This window comes from Cucurbita pepo, chromosome 4, assembly GCF_057944985.1.
Source record: "Cucurbita pepo subsp. pepo isolate OVF chromosome 4, ASM5794498v1, whole genome shotgun sequence".
NCBI lineage: Eukaryota > Viridiplantae > Streptophyta > Magnoliopsida > Cucurbitales > Cucurbitaceae > Cucurbita > Cucurbita pepo.
This window is the reverse complement of record NC_141801.1, coordinates 10,877,572-10,894,850: the sequence shown is the minus strand read 5'-3', so window position 1 is coordinate 10,894,850 and position 17,279 is coordinate 10,877,572. Positions and strand designations below refer to the sequence as shown.

The 17,279-nt window shown below is 36.1% G+C and overlaps 3 protein-coding genes across 3 annotated transcripts; 1 reads left to right on the top strand and 2 right to left on the bottom strand.

The window, feature by feature from the left end:
• Positions 1 to 19: 19 nt before the first annotated feature.
• LOC111793529 (polyprotein of EF-Ts, chloroplastic) lies at positions 20 to 5,628 on the bottom strand. Its single transcript, XM_023675452.2, has 5 exons — positions 5,456 to 5,628; positions 2,682 to 4,661; positions 2,089 to 2,217; positions 1,079 to 1,796; positions 20 to 910 (listed from the first exon to the last, which is right to left on the bottom strand). Exons 2-5 carry the CDS (start codon positions 4,564 to 4,566, stop codon positions 286 to 288), a joined length of 3,357 nt encoding a protein of 1,118 aa, XP_023531220.2. The 5' UTR covers positions 4,567 to 4,661; positions 5,456 to 5,628; the 3' UTR covers positions 20 to 285.
• Positions 5,629 to 10,133: 4,505 nt separating this feature from the next.
• Positions 10,134 to 11,542, top strand: LOC111793528 (protein SPEAR3-like). The gene is made up of 5 exons (XM_023675451.2): positions 10,134 to 10,460; positions 10,546 to 10,638; positions 10,970 to 11,037; positions 11,147 to 11,234; positions 11,317 to 11,542. The coding sequence occupies exons 1-5, from the start codon at positions 10,236 to 10,238 to the stop codon at positions 11,428 to 11,430; spliced, it is 588 nt and encodes a 195-aa protein (XP_023531219.2). The 5' UTR covers positions 10,134 to 10,235; the 3' UTR covers positions 11,431 to 11,542.
• Positions 11,543 to 12,828: 1,286 nt separating this feature from the next.
• Positions 12,829 to 16,841, bottom strand: LOC111794009 (putative lactoylglutathione lyase, chloroplastic). Its single transcript, XM_023676110.2, has 9 exons — positions 16,445 to 16,841; positions 15,666 to 15,873; positions 15,440 to 15,564; positions 15,282 to 15,346; positions 14,888 to 15,100; positions 14,693 to 14,740; positions 14,234 to 14,341; positions 13,959 to 14,099; positions 12,829 to 13,133 (listed from the first exon to the last, which is right to left on the bottom strand). The coding sequence occupies exons 1-9, from the start codon at positions 16,581 to 16,583 to the stop codon at positions 13,092 to 13,094; spliced, it is 1,089 nt and encodes a 362-aa protein (XP_023531878.2). The 5' UTR covers positions 16,584 to 16,841; the 3' UTR covers positions 12,829 to 13,091.
• Between the last annotated feature and the right edge of the window lie 438 nt (positions 16,842 to 17,279).

The following is a 17,279-nucleotide window of genomic DNA, read 5'->3' as shown; positions in this document are numbered from 1 at the left end:
TTTAACAGTGTTCTTCACATAATACGAAATTGATGAATATGATCATTCATATCAATTAGTCAAAATACAGAGAATAATATGAATGAAGCTTTTATCATCTCTCAGAACAAAATGCTACCAAGCAGCTTTAGTAAACTCAACTCTTCCCTACCAAAAAAAGAGAGGAAAATGAATATTCAAGTTTCTTTCCATAAAAATAGTTTTACCTTAGCTTCATATTCTTCTGTACTGTTACAATGGCCCCATGTCTAGCTTCACTCTCCATGCTTGGTACCCTGTTTAGCTTCATTCATTCGAATCTGCAACTGTCTCGCCAATGGTGAAACGAACGAATCGTCGAACTTTTATGTTCTCACCAAGAGAAGCAACAGTTTGCTTTACCAAATCCTTCACCAAAATGCTATCATCCTTGATGAATGGTTGTTCTAAAAGCACAAGTTCTCCGAGCCTCTTGGAAATCCGTCCATCAACGATTTTCTCCCTAATGTTCTCTGGCTTTTTCTGAAGGTCTTCCCTCTGCAACTCAATCTCTCTTTCTTTTTTGACAATGCTTTCTGGGATGTCCTCCATTGACACATATTGCACCTCTGGGCATGCCACGATCTGCATTGCAAGGTCGTCGACCAACTCTTTGAATCTTTCGTTTCTCCCCACGAAGTCAGTTTCACAGTTCACTTCAATTAGAACACCAATACGGGAGTCATGAATGTAGGATCCGATTCTTCCTTCAGCTGCTAGACGACTAGATTTCTTATCAGCGCTCGAGAGGCCTTTCTTTCTCAGGTACTCTTGTGCCTTCTCTAGATCCCCACCGGTTTCAGAGAGGGCTTTCTTACAGTCCATCATCCCTGCTCCGGTTTCTTCTCGGAGTTTTTTAACAAGGGCTGCGGGAACGGCAACAGCTGCAGTCCTGCAATACAGCATTGGCATTAGCATCACTTCAAATGGAATGTCTTACAGCACAGATGAAAAAAGTCCTTACTCCAAGAACTAAAAATGGAAACAAAACGATCATTACAAGAATGCAATGTGAAAGAAGAGCTCATAGAAAGCGATGAATTAAGAGAAGACCACTTACTTGGGAACAGTTTCTTTTGCTTCGTCTACACCGGGCTTCTCCTCTTCTACTGGTGTAGTTACAGCAGGTTTAGCTGCTGTCTGTGCAGCCACCTCAGCAGCAAAATCTTGGCTTTTCTTTTCCAAGCCTTCTCCAAGATTGAATCTCACAAATCTCTTAACCTTAATGTTTTCTCCAATGGTTGCAATAGTTTGTTTCACCCAGTCCTTTAGCACCACCTTATCATTCTTGATGTATGGTTGTTCAAGCAATGCCAACTCCTCAAGTCTCTTCCCTATCCGCCCTTCGACAATTCTTGACCTCATCTGCTCGGGTTTAGATAAAAGATCCTCCTTCTGCATCTCAACCTCTCTTTCTTTGTTCACCATCTCTTCTGGCACATCTTCAGTCATCACATATTGTACTTGAGGACATGCGGCAACTTGCATGGCTAAATCATCAACCAACTCCTTGAAGATATCTCCTCTCGAGACGAAATCTGTTTCACAGTTCACTTCTATTAAAACACCAATCCTACCATCATGAATGTAGGAACCTATTCTTCCTTCAGCTGTGGCTCTACTAGCTTTCTTTTCTGCACTTGCTAAACCTTTCTTTCGGAGGAACTCCTGAGCTTTAGCAATGTCGCCTCCACTCTCCGCCAAAGCTTTTTTGCAATCCATCATTCCTGCTCCTGTTTCATCACGAAGCTGCTTTACCAAAGCTGGCGATATCACAGCTGCAACACATCAGACATTCCAAGAATTAAATAAAGCTATTTGCAGGTGAGCAACATCAATATCAAGTAAAACCAACATGGTAAGTCATGTGAAAATATTCGATTGCGCTACTAGTTAGCCAAGTAATCAGTGGTTATCTCACATATCATAACTCATACCGAAATTGACCAAATAGTTCTTTTTTTTTTTTTTTTTGTGCGCGCGTGCACGTGTGTTCCATATGACGATACGTCCAAGTGATAACTGAATGTAAAAGAAAGAAAAAGAAAATCCAAATGATACAAAAACAACCTTTTGATGCAACTTCAGGAGAGGCTTCTATCTTTTCTGCAGTAACTGGTGTAGAGGAGAGAACTTCAGGGTTTTCAGCAGGTGCCTGGATATCAACTGGATTCTCAGCAACTTCTTCACTAGATTGACCTACAGAAGATTGGATTTGATCCTCAGTTGAATATCCAGAAACATTATAATTTCATCCAGTTACAAGTCCACGACTTAAAAGAGTGAACGTTTCATTAGTGAATAAACATTCAAACTTTTGATGTTGAACTAACACAACTTGAGGGAAATTAATCATGATCTAGTAGTTCAGATTGCTTACTGAATAACATACATCAATAATTACTTGTTAGTGATAACTCAAAATTCTATGAACTATTCATTTTAATTGCAAATAGATTATTATTTCCAAAGATGCCTCACCCTGTCAAATTCTAGCAATAGGCCAAGAAAAAATTGCCCAAACAAGTTATAGTTATACTGGCTTCTCAGTTTTCAGTTCAAGTTGTTTGAATGAAGCTAAATCAAAAAGTAGATATCCACCATCATGATTGAGTAGTTAAAAAGTAACATATTGAAAATTTCAATATAATTCTGAAATTTACCTAAGCTTGTGATGCTACCATTTGAATCAGATTCTGGTTTGTCCTCTTCTTTTTCAGATGAAGAAGCAGAAACAATTTCATTTTCCAATTTTTCTTGGCTTTCCTCGCTTTCTTTCTCCGTAACAACACTATCTTCACTAACTGGACTTTCTGAAGAGACTAAATTGTTGGTTTCATCATCAGGGGCGATTACTTTCTCATCAGTCTCCGGTCCATCGATCGGTTGAGCAGCCTCAACCACCTGGACTTCTTCTGGTTGCTCGTCTTCTGAAGCCTTCACTTCAGAACTTCCCCCTGCTTCTTTCTCAGTCGTATCAGTTACACTATCCACAATATTTTCCGAACGAGATATTGTGCTTTCTCCTTCATCTTGAGCGACCAAAGCATCAGATGATGGGTCATCTAACACTTCAGGCTTATCAGCCGCTTGCTCTATCGCTAATTGGTTGTCATCAGAAGCCTTTGTTTCAGGACTTTGCTCAGCTTCTTTATCCTCCGCATCAACTACATCATCCACGATGTGTTCTGAAGTAGATAATATGTTTTCCGAGTCATCTTGAGTCACAGCAGATGAATCAGCTGAACTTGCAGGCTCATCAACTTCAACTGCTTCGTCAACTATAGAAGGCAGACTTTCCTCCTCCTTATCATCATTTATTGCCTCATCTATCACTTCGGTGGAATCATCAGCTACGGTCTGATCTGCATCAACTATTCCTTCTACTATTTCTGTAACCTTCTGAACCACAGATTTTGTAGCCACTTCCTTTACGTTTTCCCTCTCATCTAAAAATGTAGCAATATCTTTGTTCTTACGAAACGCTAACAAGAAGGGGTTTGTTGCAGCAAAAACTTTCCCTTGACTGACCTGAGAGTCCGATGTTTGATTGTCTTCTTCTTTTTTCATGGTCAAAGTTACCTGTCCTCTTGCAATCCGCAACACCCTAACATCAACCTCTTGGCCAATTTCTAATGTAGAGCCACCCATAAGATTCCCAAATCCTTCAAAGGCTTCCTCAGAATTGGGGAGGAATCCTTCCTCTCCCTCGGGAAGAGATATGAAGGCACCGGACCTAGTAATATTTTTCACTGTCCCCTGCAAATCTTGCCCCTTCACAAACTTTGAGCTCTTCTGCACCCCATCCCTCTTAGGTCCTCTAGCTTTTGGAGAGGTCTTTCTTCCAGGCGCAGGTTTGTCATTGGTAGCAGAAGATTCCTTCCTTTCATCACTTTCACGCATTGATAGAGAAATTCGTCCAGTTTCAGCGTTTGCTTCAATCAATCTTACTTTCACCTCTTGTCCGACAGAAACAACGCTTGCAACATCTTTAACAAAGCTATCACTCAACCTTGATACATGTACTAAGCCATCAGTGAATGCGCCAAAATCAACAAAGGCACCAAATGGTTGAATTGATCTCACTTTCCCAGTAAAAGTTGCACCAGGAATGAGTTCCTCATTATTTACAGCTGGCATCTCGCTCTTCCTCACAGGTCTCGAACGTTTTGACTGAGTAGGAGCAGCAGTACCAGCATCTGATTTAACAGGGTTCTTTTGATTTGTTGCAATTGCGGAAGAAAGTTCTGAGCTACGATTTAATTCTTCACCAGCAACCGGTGAGTCTGATTCTTCCACTGACACATCGGTTCCTGTGGCAGAAAATATCGGGATTCTACGGCCATGATTAGAAAAAAAGTTTTTACTGCAATTTGGAAACAGCCTAACTGAACTTGATAGGGGCAAAAGAAATCCTTGGCTATGAAGTGTATGTTTAGTGGGTTTTCTAGAAAAGCTGAATCTTGTTGAACTATTGCTCTTCCTAGTATAGGAGGCTATAGGAACAAGTGAAACATTGCTGATAGAAGATGGACTTATCACCGACATTGTATTTAGTCAAGAAAGTTATTGCAGCAGAAAAGGTTCTGATTGTAGGGAGAAAAGCCCCTTTTTCTTGTTAGTTCTTCATCTCTTGCTTCCCCCTGCAATAGACATTAACAGCATCCCAATTTATCCAGGACAGTTCTCCATAATAGCATATCATGAGAGAGAGCATAGATTTTCATTATCATATATAATAATGAAGAAACCATCGACACTTGGTTGATCCACCTTGCAGCAACAAATTCAGAACAATTCAACTCGAGGTTAACCAGATAAAACTTCAAAAGGGCATATTAACGTTTATAAGTACTCAACATATAAGCTAAGCCATACTGATTCAATTAGCATAAATAAAAAATTCATTTAATAACAGAATGCTTTGCCAGCTTAACTCAACATTAAAAATGATAGAACCTAGTAAGAAGAAATTCCCAGAAATTTTTCTCTAAAATCAGCTGTGTGAATTGGCTAGTTAAAGCTCTCCAAACTTCATCCAACATAATTAAGTTCACTCAGACATTTCAGATATCCAGTCCAAGAATGCGGAACTTGAACAAGTTCAGTTCAAACCTCAATTAGACATCTAAACTCCTAATATTTAGGAGCTGATAAATTATATGGGCGTTCAAGAATCAAGCAAGTCGACACTACCCAATATAAACTTCCACAAGCAATGGAACACAGTTTCCCAAAACTAATTGCGGGTCTCCGACCAACAAACCAGAAACATCAACACGAATATGCATTCAAATTTAAGTAAGAATCTCAATCACTGAGAAGTAACAAAGCTAGAAGCTGATAGTTAACAGAATTAAATTGAGAAGCCATTGAAACAGAAGCAACAAGGAGAAAAGAGCAGAGACCCATTGGAGTACAGGGCAGAATTGTGTACCTCGGAACCCCTAGAATAGAAAACCCAACACAGCAAAGAAATTGTCCGTTTGGAACGTTGGATAGAAGGAGAAAAATAAAACAAAAAATTGGGAGACAGTCAGTGATAAGAAGCTATTCCATGATGGTAAGGAAGGAGAGGAGAGGGAAATGAAAGGTGGGTCTTTAAATCCTTATCTCAAGACATTGTCGATTGTTGCTCTCTTGCTCTTAGCTCTTGTTCATGGTGACCTTCATTTTCTCGGGCTTGGTTGGATGGAGTCGAACGGCCCATTCACGGCGGCCTGGATTGCAAGATCGGGCCTTTGTAAAAGGAAATAGAACCCAGGATTCAAGCCCAATTCAATTCTCGATTTGCCTTCATTTGGGTATTCGGCCCAAAGCCGAGTATCAACACTTGAATTTGAGTTTGATTTGAATTATATTATTTTTGTAAATTTTTAAACGATTTATTATATTTGAAAAATACATTTTTTTTTATCTAAATATTTCAACATGTGCCACCCGATATATCATTTTAAGCTGATTTAATATGATATTACTGCTTTCTTTCTATTTTATATTTACTAAATGATGCGTTGAACTTTGTGCTAATATTCAAGTTCTTATGTCGAGGAAAAATATTTTAATATTTAAAAAGTGGGAAGAAAAAAGCGATGAATAAAATATATTTCATTTACTAAAAAAATTTATGAACAAATAATGAGAGTATAGTGTTGGAATGCAGAGATTATGAATTAAATCAATGTAGGATATCCACACGGGACATTAATGAATGCATGTAAATATGATAAACAATAAGTTGTGACAAATAATCATAACACTTAATTATTTGAAATAATAATAATAATAATAATAATAATAATAATAATAATAATAATAATAATAATGATAATAATAGGAGTACATGGAATAGAAAAACAAAAGATGGGTGGATTAAATATTTTATTGGAGACCCCATGCAGAGGGAATTATATACAAAAATGCGTGTTGCAATATTTTAAATTAGGCGATGAACAATTAATTAGCCAATCTCTAAAAGTCATTGGAATCGAATCCTGCATGTTGAAGCCAGCCTTCTCTTTCTCTCTCTCCATTATAAACATAATAATCAAGAGCATATCTAATCAAGTTTATAAATCAAGGCTTAATCATGTATGATTAGAGAGGCCTTTAATTAATGTTAATCTTCTTAAAATAATTATAGGTTAAAGCAAAGATTTAAATCTCTTTAATTTTTTTTTTATTTTTTTTGTAATTTTTGTAATGTTTTTAAAGGGAAAAGAAAAAGGGATGTTGGTTTGTTTAGAGTTGTGATTTGTGGGAAATGGGAGACAAAGAAGATCCGTTACATTAATATGTTGAAATGTTGAAGGGAAATTAAAGAATTGGCAAATGGTTTAATTTTAATGTATTTTTGTTCCACATCAACATGGATCTAAACCCACCCCCTCTGTTTCTCTGTTGTTTCCAAGGTTTAATTAGGGTGGTCCCAACCTTAATTTTGATTTTAATACCAAACTCTAGCTTAATACTTAGAACATAATAAATAATGTAGATTCACCACATCTACACATAATAATTTTAATATAACTTCACATTCCCAAATAATTTTGTTTCCCTTTTATTTTATTTCAAACTTCTCATCCAATTCTTTTTATACCTATAAATACTTGCAAAAAAAGAAACCTTTTTTTTTTTCTTCCTTTTAATATGCTTTCGAAATGAGTCCTCCATGTAACGTTGAGTTATGCTCATATTGTCCAGTCCACAAACCCAAGCCCATTGCTAGTGGTTTTTAAAACATAGTATGAAGTTTCCACACCTTTATAAAAAATGTTTCGTTCTTCTCCTCAATCGACGTGGGATCTCATAATTCACCCCCCCTTCATGGCCAACGTCTTTGTTGGCACACCGCCTTGTGTCCTTCGAGGCTCGACCTCCTCGCTGGCACATCGCCTGATGTATGGCTCTGATACCATTTGTAACGGTCCAAATCCATCATTATTAGATATTATTTTCTTTGGGCTTCTCCTTTTGGACTTCCCATCAAGGTTTTTAAAACGGGTATGTTAGGGAGAGGTTTCCATACACTTATAAAGAATGTTTCGTTCTCCTCTCAATCCAATTGATGTGAGATCTCACAAAAACTAACAAGAAAGTAAATCAAAATCATGAGAATATGAACCATTAAGATAAAGATTTGACATTTACATTAGTATAAAGTTTAGCAGTTCAATATGATGATGTAAAGTCCAATCAAGGATTGAGGAGCCGAGCTTACCCAATCGACATGAATCAAACGAGTTCTATTCTAACGTGATCGATGAATAATGTTATGGGATTTGAAATAGGATAAAAAGAAGAAGGATTGGGAAGGGATATGTATAGATTGATATGATATGAAGAGGTTGTTGTGTAAATGTGTGCATGTGGCTCCAAATCTATAGCGATATCCCTCCACTTTCTTATGTCTTTCTTATTATAAATTTTATTTTCTCCCTTGTATCATCATCAAATCGTATCCACATGATCCCCTTCTTTTCTCCTCTCCTACTTTTATCAACATTTTTTTATTATTCAAATCATTCCCCCACACCCTAATTAAATGCATTTTCACTTCAATTTTATTCTTCTTGCTTTTACATCTCACACGTGGCATCCTATATCATCCTTTTCTTCTACAATATATATATATATATATTTATTTATTTATTTATTAATGGATGGGCTAAGTATTTGTTTAGATGAAAATGGAAAATTAATTATTTTACTCAAATAAACAATATATATATATATATTAAGAAATAAAATAGTTTAGAGGGATTAGGTAAGGGATTTAACTTTTTTGTTGATGAAGCTTACAATCACATGCTCGCCTTTTGAAACCCAAAAATCCTTTCACTTTCCAACACACACAACCACCTCAATCTCTTGGATTTGCTTCCCTATAATATTTAACCCTTTATTTATACATATATATTCATTTCAATCTGTCTCGAGTCTCTAAAGTGCTTCACGTTTAGGGGTAGGCGTGAGGAACTTCAAGGTTAAGTAGTAGACGAAAAATAAAGAACACAAAGAACAAGAAGCACTCTAGAACCGTGACATGCAACAACAATATCTCTATTACAATTTTATAGTTGAATTAGTTAATGTGAAATTCCACACAACGGTTGGAGAGAGAAACAAAACATTTGTTGCAAGGGTGTGGAAACATTTTCCTAATAGACTCGTTTTAAAAATATTGAGAGAAAGTTCGAGAATGTTGGATGATGAAAGTCCCACGTGGGTTAATTTATAAGTGAAGAATACAATCTCCATTGGTGGGAGGCCTTTTGGAGAAGCTCAAAGCAAAGACATGAGAGCTTATACTTAAAGTAGACAATATCATACTAGAGTCGTGTTCGTCTTACCGAAAAAACTAAAAGCAATGATATAAAATTGAATTTGTGCATAATGAGGCGATCATTTGTTTTAATACTAAATCCTTCTGATTGTGTCCAAATTTGATATTTTATAATAAAGTTCTGATCATATATTATATAATCGATTATGAAGAAAGACAATCCCTCGGGGGCTGCAAAATCAAATTTGTAAGATCTTTGTCATCTAATTCACCATTAATGATTAAGAACACCCCTTACAGCTGGATCATCTTTTGCTGCATTTTGAGCTTTTAAATTCTTCGCCAAAATACAATATGATAATAAAACCTGAATCTTAGGACCCACATTTTTATTCATTACTACACACTTATTGTAAACTTTTTCATAATCATTTTTGCTCCCTTTTCACCTTATTATTAAATGCTTTTATCAAATATTTATTTATTAACAAATTGGGTTACTGGTGACAATTATTTTACAACTGGTATAAAATAAAGTAGTGGAGATTGAGCATGTCTCTATAAATGTTTTATAATACCAATAATTATGAATTAAATTGAATCCTAGATCTGTTTCATTAATTAATTACAACAAAGTTGACCTCTAATTTCATTTTACAAATCCATCATTTATTTTAAAAAATTATTAATTTGAACAAATACGTCTAAATAAGACATAAGGTCAATCATGATGAATATAAATTTTATTTTATAATCATGTGATTAATGACCTAACAACTACGAGTATAAAAAATAATACACATGAGAATATAGTATAGTATAATTAAAAATGAACATCCTTATCTCATAGAATGTTCGAACTCTTTCGCTAAAAGAATATTTTGATGGGTTAATTTCGAAAAGGGTATGATTAGGGAATATGAATAATTATTAAGGTGAAAATATATGGTTGGGTAGGATGACGTGGCAGATGTATAATAATAATAATTGAGAGCAAGAAACATGACCATACATTATATTTAAAAAAAAAAAAAAAAAAAAGGGAATAGAAGGAGGTGTCATTTGATAAAGAGATGTGGAAGGAATAAAAAATGAGGAAAATCTAAGACAATCGCTTTCAAGTTGTAGTCAAGAAAAATGCGTATTGAAATGAGAAATAATATATTAAAAAAGAGATTAATTTATGAAGCTTCCCAGGCTTGGTATAATATTATTATAAGTTTAAACCACATTATTAATGCACTCAAAATCTTAACGCAATCTCATCCAGCTATGCATCATTGCCTTCTTCTTTCTTTTCTTTTTTTTTTTTTTTCTCCTTCAACAACTGCTTTAAAGGCTTCAAGTTCTCAGATCCCTTAGCTTAGCTTAGCTAATCCTTTTAGTTCTTTTGGGAAAAAACCCTTTTGTTTTGGTTCGAGTTCGTGTCGTAATGGGGAGTGGTTATTTTGGGGAACCGGGTTTCGGGAATGAAAGAGGGAGTGGATTGTTGTCGTCGTCTTCATCGTCGCCATCGTCGTCGAGAAGAGGGAGGAAGGGAGGTTCTGATAAGCAACCAAGGCAACCTCAAAGAGGGCTTGGAGTTGCTCAGCTTGAGAAGATCAGATTGCATGGTGAAATTGCTGCTTTTCATCCCACTTCTTACACCTTCAATAAAGTAACTCTTTTTCTCTCTCTCTTTCTTTTCTTTTACTTCGACTGAGCTATGTTTAAATTGACTAAATAATTACCGATTTAATTAGGATCAAGAGGTATCGAGAGTGCAGACGGGATATTCGTCGGTACCCTCGTCTACTTCTTCCTCACCCTCTTATGGCTTCCCGTCCAACGTTATGGTACGTAGTTTCGTTTGATGATTTTATAAGTTATTATTAATTGGAGGTATGTTTAGATTATGAAGAGTGATTTTAATCATGTATTAATTTCTTGTGTGGTGCTGTTAGGGCAAACCCTAGAATTTGAAACAAATTTAGGATCAATTTTCTTAAACTCTAATCAATATCTAATAAAAATGGGCTCTTCAAACTCTTTTCATCATAACAATTTATTAATTTATTACTAAGAATTAAGGTTGTTAATCCACAAAATTACTTGAAAAAGTATCTGTTGATGATGGTAATTAAGTAGCTTTAAGTGATTAAGGATTGTATGTGATGGGCAATGCAGATGGGGTTTGGAGAATATGAAAGAAGAAACCTTAGAGATGGTGATTCTCAGTACAGCACAGCAGCAAGGTACTATATTCACTTAATTACATTGTTAATCAAGATATAGTTTTTACTTTACTTAATTAAATAACATTTATAGGAAAATTAAGCTGTTTATTGCTTGATTGGGGAACAGATGGGATCCAAGCAATGGTGGGATATTAGAGGCTCAGCATTTTGCACAACCAAACATGCCATGTTATCTTCAAAATCCACAAGCAGAGGTAACTATGCTGTGTTCTGAATGTTTTTTTTATTTTGGAACGTTTTGGTCTCGTTTGATAACCATTTGGTTGTTTTGTGCAGTGGACACAGACCCGAAGGAGCAAACGACAGGAGAGGAGTGGACGAATGAGTCAGAATTCAGAAGCATGTGAGAGCCAAGAACTGGACTTGGAGCTTAGACTCTCAATAATCTAGAACATGAACATATATTTGAAGTCTGTGTGTGAAGGGCTATGGATTTGGATTTCATCTTTTTCCTACACATAATTTTCAATGGAAATGGAACATTACCTCTCAATTGATGTAAGTCAAGAGACCAACCTTTGTTCACTTTCTTCTCATCCATCATTCAAACCCTCTCTCTCAAGATCTTGACGAAAGCGTTTGTGAAAATGTATTACTCTTAGCATAGACAATCGCTTAGATGAGTATGACCGAACTCGAGTTGAGACCCATTATTAATTAAGAACGATGATGCATGTGATGAACTTGTGAATTGTTAGATGATATGATATTGTAAAACGTTAAAGGAAATTCAGAGCATGTTCAAAAGTGATTTTGAAATTGTTACGTGATATACTAAAACTTGATATCAAGAAGAAGTGCGGGTGGATCTCAATTTCCCAAAATTTTAATTTTTTTTATTTACTATCACAAATGGAATCAGAACTCGTTACCGAATGGTATGAGACATTAGTCGACTAGAGCCTCTGCATGGTAGACACGTTTTAAAATCGTGAGACTGACGACAATATGTAACGGGTCAATACAGATAATATATGTTAGCGATAGACTTGGACTGTTACAAATGGTATCAGAGCTAGACACCGCCAACGAAGACGCTAGAGATCTTACCTTGGTTGAAGAAGAGAACGGTACAATGGTATCCGAGCTAGACACCGCCAACGAAGACGCTAGAGATCCTACATTGGTTGAAGAAGAGAACGGAACATTTCTTATAAAACTGTGAAATTCACTCACTAATAGACACGTTTTGGGATGCATGTAAAGTTTTTGGATTCTATCTCAAGTTTGACTATTCAGTTTTTGGTCTTTGTGCTCCTTTTAAATTTATCCAAGAGACTCATCAAAATATTGAATTGAAGAATTTTTAATTCCAATTCACTGTAGTTTTCACATAATTTGGTATCAAAAAGTAGAACCTCTAGATAAGTCATATCTTTCTTGTAATTTCCTTTATTCTTGCTATTATCGTGAATTTATTGCTTTCTAAATTTTGTCTGAGTAAAAAAAAAAAAAAAAAAAAAAAAAAAACTTGCAAAATTTCATGCTTACTTCATTGCTTCAAAGTTTCTCAACTTGATCACGTTGATAAGAGCTTCCATCAAGAGGTCATCAAATTGCCTCCAACATAACTCGATTCTTACACAAAATCTAGCCTTTACACATAAAATAAAGTTACCAAATTTTCTTATATATATATATATATATATATATATATCAATTACTCACTTTGAATCAATCAAGTCAATAGCCGCAGAGCCAACCGACACATCTCTGGGGCATAGAACTTGAATTCTGAGCCATACAACTAAACTTAAGTTGGGTGTCAAAAATTTTATGCCACAGCTCTGCTGTTAAAATCAATAAATAAACATTACAGAGAACTGTAAGTTTATTAATCTTAACTCATGCAGGTAAGCCTTTCAAACCCTAAAATACACTTGATCATCATTATGCAAGCCTAATAGCAAATTATCAAGACATCATGGCATATACAGACAATTTCAATATTCAATCAGCGCGAAGCTAGACGCAAGCATAAAGAATTATTTTCAAGCTGGGCTTGGGTCTCAACTGGCACGGAACTGGCAGGCATTAATTCCATGATTCTCTCACTCCAACTCCTTAAGAAAATCAATGTTGTCTACAAAAACCTGCAGATCATAAGAGAACAAATGAGAAGTCGACTAATCAGTAACAAAGAGTGAAAAACAGCACAGCCAGATTGATATGGCAACTGAACCGACTATTCATTTTCTTTATTATTTTGTTATAATAAAACCAAATTACTGTTATGATAGTTATAACTCATTTAAGCAGCCACTTCTATAAATATGTGTCGACTCTTGATCACTTTCCTATAAGAGAGAATTATACTTGCGATCATTGTTCTTCTTCTGTTTCCTCACTTAGTTATATTTTGAGCGACCAAGATCAATATGCTGGGTATGTTCTACCCTTACAAGAAAATCAAAATCTAGATGGAAGAAGCATTTATTCCCCTCGAGATCTCTGCTTTTTAAAACACAAGATACGCGGCAATTTGAGTGCGTTGTGTAAAACAATTTTATGCTACTTATAAAGAAACTCAGTGATTAAAGGTTTGAATGACTATTTTCTCAGCAAAGGCATGCAAGACTTGATTGGTTTGAATCACAAACAAGACACAAGGTCACATACTCGGAAGGTTTTCATGAGACTTTCTCGTAGCTGAGTTTAAATAAGAACTGAACATGCATAACTAGATTGATTTGAATCATTGTAGTTATAAAGCTCATGTGCACAGTATCTGGTGCATAACTAGATTGAGTTGGAGCATCTTTTACCATGTTCGCTCACGTGCACAGTGAAAGTCAATGGAACCATAACGAGGAATCTGGGTCAATACTAAATCAGTTCTATAGATGCTGAGCGAAAGGTTAATCAAGAGATTTCATGCATATTTTGAAGCCTACAAGGATTGAATACGAAAGTCGTACCGTTTTCCAACCATCAGGATCCAAGCATGCAGTAATTTTGGTGTTGATACCAGGTAATGGTCCAGGTTCTCGGGTGACCTTCCCTCCATAAAGTTTTACTGCTTCTGCAGTTTTATAGACATCGTCTGTGCCTATTGCAATCTGTCAAAAGGAAAGAAATAATTATACCCAAACATTGTTCCACTAGATTACAAATACAGCAAGACATCCATCAGGTTTTTCTTTCTACTATCCCAATAGCAAAAACAAAAGGAACACAAGTGTAAATGTTAAACCTGGGCATAACCATTGCCTTTTTCGTAGTCAGTAACTCCATAGTTGTAAGTCAACTCCAGTACAGGATTTTTATCTTCAGGGCCATATCCCATCATTGCTATCGTGTACTGAAAGTTGCATGTAAAATCAAAAGAAGTTACTTAATATAAAAGTATCACATGGAATACATATATCAAAGCATCAGCATGCATGTGTGTGTGAGCTTATTATCCTAGGTCGGAACAAGTTGATAGGATCCATTTTTTGAGTCCCCATGTCCCTCCCATGTGACACATGCTGGCAAAAAAAGGGAAAGAGAGGGATGTGGTTTCTCTCATTTTTGACACAGCGGGCCCCGGCGGGAGGCCCAGGCTATTGAAGAAACAAAAATTTTCCATCAGAGATGGCAGAATCTTCTGAAATTAGAAAACTATCTTAGAACTTGTAGGAAAACAAATCTAACAAAAATACCATATTACCTTATAATCTGGATTATCTCGTTTGCGAAGGACTTCCATGCCAAAAGCCTTACATAAAATGCACATGATTCGGAATACGTATCAGACAAAGGTATTGAGAAGGAAAAACAATCAAACAAAACTAACTATAAGAAAGAAAAAAAAAAAAAAGAGGAACATTTAGACAGCCCAATATAGCATTCAAACAAGTCTCACCTTCTCATAAAAATTTATGGATCGATCAAGATCACCTACACGAAGCATTACTTGACATAAAGGCTCGGGAGTAGGCCCCCTTTCCAAGAGTTCAAACTTATAGCCATCTGGATCTTCGATAAAGGCAATCACAGTACTGCCACCTTTAACAGGACCAGGTTCTCTGGTAACCTTTCCACCCTTGGCCTTTATAAGTTCCACCGTCCTCGAAACCTAGTGGTAGAAAGTGGGAATAAAAAACCATGATAAAAGCTGGTAACTAAAAAAATTATTTGAAGGGTATGAGGCCAAAAGCACAAAGTAGAAGGGACTGTTGACACAAGAGTAAATAAATTTATATGGTATAAATCAAGCGTATAACATAGAAAAATAAAAAAATAAAGCATAGACTTACATCTTCAACTGCAATACCAAAATGTCCGAATCCGGTTCCAATATCATACTTGTCAACTCCATAATCTGTGGTCAGTAGTCAATCAAAATAAATCAATTTGATTGATCTAGTCAATTCATGGGGGTGAAATATTGGATAAAGTCACGTAGACTACTTACTGTAAGTGAGTTCAATAACAAAGTGAGCATCTTCAGGACCGTATCCAAGAAATGCATTTGTATATCTTTCCTCTGGTATGTCACGTTTTCGTAGCAGCTTCATACCCAGGCATTCAGTGTAGAATCTGCAGTAAACATATTTTGTAATTGAATTGTCTTAGGAAGACGGGAAAAGAGATAATAAGATGTAGCAAGAAACTTTAAGTCTCTTGGAAATTATACATACTTTATGGTCCTCTCCAAATCTCCAACACGATAGACAACATGAAGAAATCTCCTCTTATCCTTTTTCACCCACTCAAGAATATTTTCTGGACTGGTTGTTGTGCTAGCCTGTGCTACAGATCCATTTATGGCCACCCTTATGGTGTTATTATGCTCCTTTTGCCACAACTTCGAAGTGTTTAGACCAAAGAATTGGGCCTGGGGAACAGCTATACAACAACTTAAAATCATTCTCCCGAGACATTTATGTCTGGAGTAACACAAAAAAATTCATGTCTTCATACCAAATGAGGAATCCAAGTTAGCAAATACAATTAACAAACTAGAAACCATCGAACCAAAAGACTTCAAATAGAAAACATGCTTTGAAAAGCTGCAGGATTGAGATATCAACCGTAAAATATCATCTATCTTCATAAGAACTCCAGATTTCAAACCAGAGAGTGATGCATAAATGCTGCTACATGAATGAAAAATTCCAACTCTCAGCTTTTTTCCTAATTTTTCTATTTCAGTTTAGTCTTTAGTGACGGTGGAAAACACCCAGGAACAGGAAGCTACGCAAGGCATCGTGCTAAAACAGCATAGCAATCCAACTATGAATGTGATAGGAAAGCTTTCAACAGAACACAACCAATTGGCATAAGCCGGAAAAATCCCGGAACCGACCAATTACTGCCGCCAAATCAAAACGACACGATAAAACAATACAGAAACATATTGAGGAGTACAAAAATTAGCATTTAAATCCAGGGCTCAGTAAAGAGACTAAAGCCGCACCAAAACCGAGATGAAATGAAGGCAGCCTCCGAGTAGGGGTGTAAGAAGTGAGAGAATGAGCCAAACGAGAAGCAGCAGCAAACCTAAATGACAAAATGGAAGGTCGCAATGTGGAAGCCATTGGTAATATCCTCACCATAACTCTGCGCCGTCACTTCGGCTCAATTCCAGCACGAACTGTGAAAGCCCAAGTGATGAACAGAATAACTAGTTGGGAAACAGGTTCTCCAAACCCAATTTCCAATCTTCGTTTCTGTTTTTCTTCTCTTTCCCGTATCTTCTAGAGATTTTCCACAACTTTGAGCCCTCGCAGGAAGAAGAAGAAGAAGAAGACAGCGAGTTCTAGAGATTGCGAGAGATGCCAAAAGCTTTCCCCCCGCCAGAAAAAGATCACTCTATCTCGCGTCCATCTGTTCACCTTCTGTTTGTTTTCTTTGGATCGCTCCGTTGGGCCGGACAGAATATGGGCCGGCAGGATATGGGCCTTCCTAATGAAATTACGTTGATGTCCATATCGCTCCATATTTAAATGGAATATTTGAACTTTTAAAAAAAATTGCAATTATAAATAATACACATACATTAAGAAATAAATTTCCCCCCCTTTTTTTTTTTCTTTTTCTTTAATATTCAAACTTTCCCATACGAAAATAGTATTGAATTTAACTAATATTTAATCATTGCAAAAGGATGTGTTTCTAAGGACCATTTCAGTGTGTGGTCTCGATGGTAAGTCGATAGAAAATAGACTCATACGATCAAATAGACTCATACATCATATAAACATAAACATAGAGATTTCATTTTCTTTCTCATCCTTTTGAAGAACAAAGTT

Excerpts from the sequence above, each read along its gene's own strand:
- LOC111793529 (XM_023675452.2), bottom strand. The coding sequence starts at position 4,566 with ATGTCGGTGATAAGTCCATCTTCTATCAGCAATGTTTCACTTGTTCCT. Across the intron at positions 2,218-2,681 it reads TGGTAGCATCACAAGCTTAG|GTCAATCTAGTGAAGAAGTT; the intron begins GTAAATTTCAGA and ends AATCTTCTGTAG. Across the intron at positions 911-1,078 it reads GCAAAAGAAACTGTTCCCAA|GACTGCAGCTGTTGCCGTTC; the intron begins GTAAGTGGTCTT and ends GCTGTATTGCAG.
- LOC111793528 (XM_023675451.2), top strand. The coding sequence starts at position 10,236 with ATGGGGAGTGGTTATTTTGGGGAACCGGGTTTCGGGAATGAAAGAGGG. Across the intron at positions 10,461-10,545 it reads CTTCTTACACCTTCAATAAA|GATCAAGAGGTATCGAGAGT; the intron begins GTAACTCTTTTT and ends CGATTTAATTAG. Across the intron at positions 11,235-11,316 it reads TTCAAAATCCACAAGCAGAG|TGGACACAGACCCGAAGGAG; the intron begins GTAACTATGCTG and ends TGTTTTGTGCAG.
- LOC111794009 (XM_023676110.2), bottom strand. The coding sequence starts at position 16,583 with ATGGTGAGGATATTACCAATGGCTTCCACATTGCGACCTTCCATTTTG. Across the intron at positions 15,874-16,444 it reads TTCATTTCATCTCGGTTTTG|CTGTTCCCCAGGCCCAATTC; the intron begins GTGCGGCTTTAG and ends GTTGTTGTATAG. Across the intron at positions 15,101-15,281 it reads TTGGTATTGCAGTTGAAGAT|GTTTCGAGGACGGTGGAACT; the intron begins GTAAGTCTATGC and ends TTCTACCACTAG.